The 5,044-nt window shown below is 35.5% G+C and overlaps 1 protein-coding gene across 1 annotated transcript; it reads left to right on the top strand.

Annotated features, from left to right (window-relative positions):
- The first annotated feature begins 2,045 nt into the window (after positions 1–2,045).
- LOC139842315 (receptor-like protein 6) lies at positions 2,046–4,823 on the top strand. The gene has a single exon (XM_071832470.1). It carries the CDS (start codon positions 2,046–2,048, stop codon positions 4,821–4,823), a length of 2,778 nt encoding a protein of 925 aa, XP_071688571.1.
- Positions 4,824–5,044: the final 221 nt, after the last annotated feature.

Raw genomic sequence — 5,044 nt, 5'->3', positions numbered from 1 at the left:
ACTTATGTGTACTACAACTTGAGTCAAGCCTTGGTTTTAAGACCCTTGCATGTACATAAGGAATATTGTGTTAAAAGTAACAAAATAGGCATGGGTGTGTCATCCTTGGAGACACAAAATTCTGCACATGTTTAATAAAATAACAATGTCTTAATATATATAAAACTTGTTATATTTATATAAAACCATGTATTTTATTAAGTTACTTGCTTATTTTATAAACCTTTTATAAAATATAACACAATATAATTATTTAAACCTATAAATAATTAAATATAAATTATCCAAATAATTTATCTCAAGTGATAATATTTTAGAAAACCGATTTTCTAAAGTTCAAGTGTTACGTATTTATTTAACGATCCAACCGTTGAGATTAAATACATATAGAGTGTCGGTAAGCTTGTTATTGGGTATGACCCGACTTGGGGTCATAACGTATTAGCCACATTAATTTAATATGTCTCTTGGGCATAAGAAAAACCTACAAAAGAGTTAGACACCGGGATTCAGTCAAGATTGGGTAAATATAAAAGAGATTAAAGAAGAATGAACCCCCTATCAAGGTATGAAACCTTGATTGAAGTAGAGCAAGAACGACAACGGAAGACATGAAAACAATCTTCTGGAATAGCCAAGAGGTTGAAACCCTAACCCTAATTTTTAACAAATTAAGGTTTGATAAATTGAACAGATTCCTTCAACAATCATTGTAAGTACACACCAATTTCTTCAACAAATCGATGAAAGAAACCACTACAGAGTATCTGGAACAGAAGATCTTCAATTTTAGATTGAAAAACCAGAAACAATCGAACGAATCCAACAACGATCAACGAACCAATCGCTCTGCTACCATATAAAAATATATCAATATAACAATATAATCTCTAGAATAATCAAACAATAACCAATACACAATCCTTTTTCAAAGAAACATAAATCTGAACACTCTAAGATCACATAAGATTCATGATCAAAATAACTCATAATATAATCATAAAGATTATGATTATAAACGCTCAAAATTAGAAGAATATTATGAACAACAATAAAATCGAATTGAGATGTAGCAGCAGAAATAAGCAAATGAATGAATAATTCGTGTGTTAGGGTTTCAACCCTAACTCTGTACTTAAATAAGCAGCCTTCCAGAAAACTTCAAACTAGCCCCTCAACTTTAGAAAATCAACAAATGACTACAAAGCTTTGGCTCCAAGGAATCATCAACAATTTTACTGCATCAGTCCCTCAACTATATGAAATGATGAAACCTGCACCAAAACACTTATGCAAAAGAATAAGGAGACTATTTAAATATAAAATCCAAACTAAGTTTGAATACATAAATTTAACAACACCACCTCCCAAGTAACACCAAACACAAGATTTGACAACAATTCCAATCCAAGCTTATTTTCTAATTCTATTTGAGATCTAACTTATAGCTTTTTGATTGGAATTTATTTGTCAAAACAGCGGCACCCTTTTTATTTTTGTTGATCACGATAGCACTTATGTTTTGCCGTATAAAATAGCAAGCAATTCAAGTAACCGTTTGCCACACACTTTTAGTAATAAGTGATGAGAAAGTAAGACCCGAACCCGAAAGTAGAAATTCCAGTGAGAGGTTAGAGGGTATATCATATCTCCACCATTTGAAGATTCGAACCCATATTTCTTTAGCGAAATTACATGAAAAGAGAGCATGGTCTACATTTTCTAGATAATCGTCGCACACGGGCCAACAAGTGGACAAAACCACACGAAAACGCTCGGCCGTGAGAACATATAAACCGAAGCAACCAATACCTTTTAACATGGCCAGCCAAATAGTTGCATTTATTATGTAACTTGGCTTTCACTTACAACAGTTGCATTTGATATTATGTAATGTGAATTTGGGCCATAAGTTTATTCAATAGTCCACCATGCACTATGCACCATGCATTTTTTATGTGGTTGTCATGCAATCTCTCTATAAATTAAGTTATTAAGAACATCGCATAGCTGCAGAAAAAACTATAAATACTTATCCTCTCTTCATGGCTTTAAAGTCAATGATTTCCTTTGTATACTTATTTTTATTCGTCCTCATCACATCCACCCCTTCATCATCGTTAATAAGCCATGATGAAGAGTGTTTAGCTTTGTTTCAGTTCAAGCAAACCATTCTTCATCAAAATTACACTACTACATCTTTTTTAGGTGGGTTTCAGAAGTTAGACTCTTGGAGAAAGACCACAATTAGCAATACGTCAGATAATGTTTTTGATTGTTGTTCGTGGCTTGGTGTCGTGTGTAGCAGAAATGAGGGTCATGTGATCGAGCTTGACTTGAGCCAAAGCTCAATCCATGGACTTCTCACGTCTAACAGTACTCTATTCAACCTTGTTCATCTTCTTAAACTCAACCTTTCGATGAACTATTTCACTGAATCTCAAATCCCAAGTGAAATTGCTCTTCTAAAGCAGTTAAAAAGCCTTGATCTTTCTAATTCAGTATTCAGTGGCAAAATCCCTAATGAAATCTCACATTTAACCCAATTGTCTTTGTTGGATTTGTCATTCAATTCACTAAAACTTCAAACTCCAAGCTTGTTGCAAAACTTGACTAGACTCGAAACACTTCATCTCATTCAAGTGAACATCAGTTCTTCGGTACCACGTTTTTTGGTAAATTTTTCTTCGTTGACGACAATCAAATTCGGAGGTTGTCAGCTTCAAGGAAAATTTCCAATAGCAATATTTCACTTACCGAAGCTGAAACTTCTTAGCTTGTCATTGAATCCCGATCTCACGGGTTCTTTGCCCGAGTTTCGTAACAACACCTTACTCGAGTATCTGAATCTGTTTACAACAGGTTTTTTTGGGATGATACCAGAATCCATAAGCAACCTAAACCACTTAGTATCATTGGATCTTGCAAATTCCTACTTCTCGGGTAGCATCCCAGGCTCAGTCTCTAACTTGACACAACTCACACGCTCGATTCTTTCGCAAAACGAATTTACAGGCCCAGTCCCTTCTTTGGCAAGTTTATCAAAAATCAGAGAGTTAGATCTTAGTGAAAACAATTTCGAGACGTCATCGGAATACGGTTGGATTGGCAAACTGATCAGCCTTGAAAAACTCTGGCTAGATGGTATGAACATATACCATGAGATCCTTCCTTATTTTGCAAACTTAACCAATCTTGGCGTTGTCGCAGTGCCAAACAATTTTATACCCGGTCGTATCCCATCTTCATTTATGAACCTCACCCAACTAACATATGTAGATCTTTACTATAATCGATTGAATGGTCCCATTCCCAGTGCCTTTTCCAACTTCAAAAAGCTAATCTTTCTTGATCTAAGTGGTAACAAATTTAACGGTAGTGTAGACCTAGACACGTTCATAGGACTCGAAAACCTCGAAGTTTTGCGTTTAGAAGGAATATCAGTTGTCACCACTGACAACAACACTGATGGCACCCTGCTACCTGAACTGAAAGATTTGCAACTGACATCATGCGATTTGAAGGAATTCCCTGCCTTCCTCCGTTTCCAAAAGGAAATGACAAGTTTACGTCTTAACATGAACAAAATTGGTGGACTCATTCCTGCATGGATTTTCAAAAACAGTCAAAAAACAATGTATTTTATTGATCTTTCAGACAACTTTATCACTGGAGAGATACCACCATTGATATGCCAAGCTGAATCACTCCGTCTCATTGATTTGTCTTCTAACAGCTTCACTGGAACACTTCCTACATGTTTTTTTGGAAACTTTACCAAGCCCATGTTTTTTATTAATCTTTCTCAAAATAAGTTTCATGGCGAAATATTGAATACATTTTCGTATGAAAGCCAGTTAGCGCAACTTTATTTAGATGAAAATCAATTTTCGGGTCAGTTGCCAAAATCATTAGCTAACTGTACTAACTTGCAGGTTCTTAGCGTTGCAGATAACTGTTTTGATGGTGTCTTCCCGTTTTGGTTAGGTACTCTTACTAAGCTTCAAGTGCTGGACTTAAGCTCCAACAGATTTTCTGGTGCAATTCATGATCCATCTACTTTTATACCAGAGTTCGAGTTCCCACAGTTACAGATGTTGATCCTTTCAAATAATGACTTCAGTGGTCACTTACCTGACAACTACTTCAAGATTTTGAATGCAATGAAGTCATCTACTATAGGATTTGATAATGGATTTAGAACAGGTGGAAGTGACAAACCCTCAAAGATTTTAAACAGCTATGCACTAATTGACCTATCTTGTAACAGTTTTGACGGAGATATCCCACAGTCACTCACAGATCTTCAAGGCCTTGGATCACTTAATCTTTCCAACAACCATCTTACAGGTTATGTGTTACCATCATTTGGGAATCTAACGAACCTCGAATCTTTGGATCTCTCCCATAACGAGCTATCGGGAGAAATTCCCCCACAACTGGTACAACTTAACTTCCTAGCGAAGTTCAACGTGTCGTTTAACAATCTTGAAGGCCGCGCACCAACTGGGAAACAGTTCAATACATTTGAGAACTATTCTTACGTGGGTAATCATTTATTGTGTGGAAAACCGTTATCCAACGACTGTCAACATTCAACGATATCAACACTTCCACAAACAAGCGATGAGTATTACAAGTCTCTTTTCCCAAGTGACATAATCGATTGGATTGTTGTATTCACAGGCTTTGGAAGTGGGTTGGTAATTGGAATTTTTTTATGGAACTTAGTATATGGAAGATATCGGGATTGGTTCATTGAGCGATTTGGGATGAGGGAAGACACGTGGGTAAAGCCACTACGTAACACGAGGAGAAGCTAAGTCATTCTATAAATAATGTTTTATGTTTATGAGATGAATAATAGCATATCTTGCTTTATGTAATTTACAGTTGTTTGCTATTGGTTTCTATTAAGTACTAGAGTATGTAGTATGTTTTTTATTTACAAAACTCAATTAACCCATACTAAAACACTACAAGTGGTATACCTATTGTTTAGTATAACAAACATAAGTTTAACAAGGACCTATTTACAAAATAG

This window comes from Rutidosis leptorrhynchoides, chromosome 1, assembly GCF_046630445.1.
Source record: "Rutidosis leptorrhynchoides isolate AG116_Rl617_1_P2 chromosome 1, CSIRO_AGI_Rlap_v1, whole genome shotgun sequence".
Lineage (NCBI taxonomy): Eukaryota > Viridiplantae > Streptophyta > Magnoliopsida > Asterales > Asteraceae > Rutidosis > Rutidosis leptorrhynchoides.
This window is presented reverse-complemented; position numbering and strand designations above follow the sequence as displayed.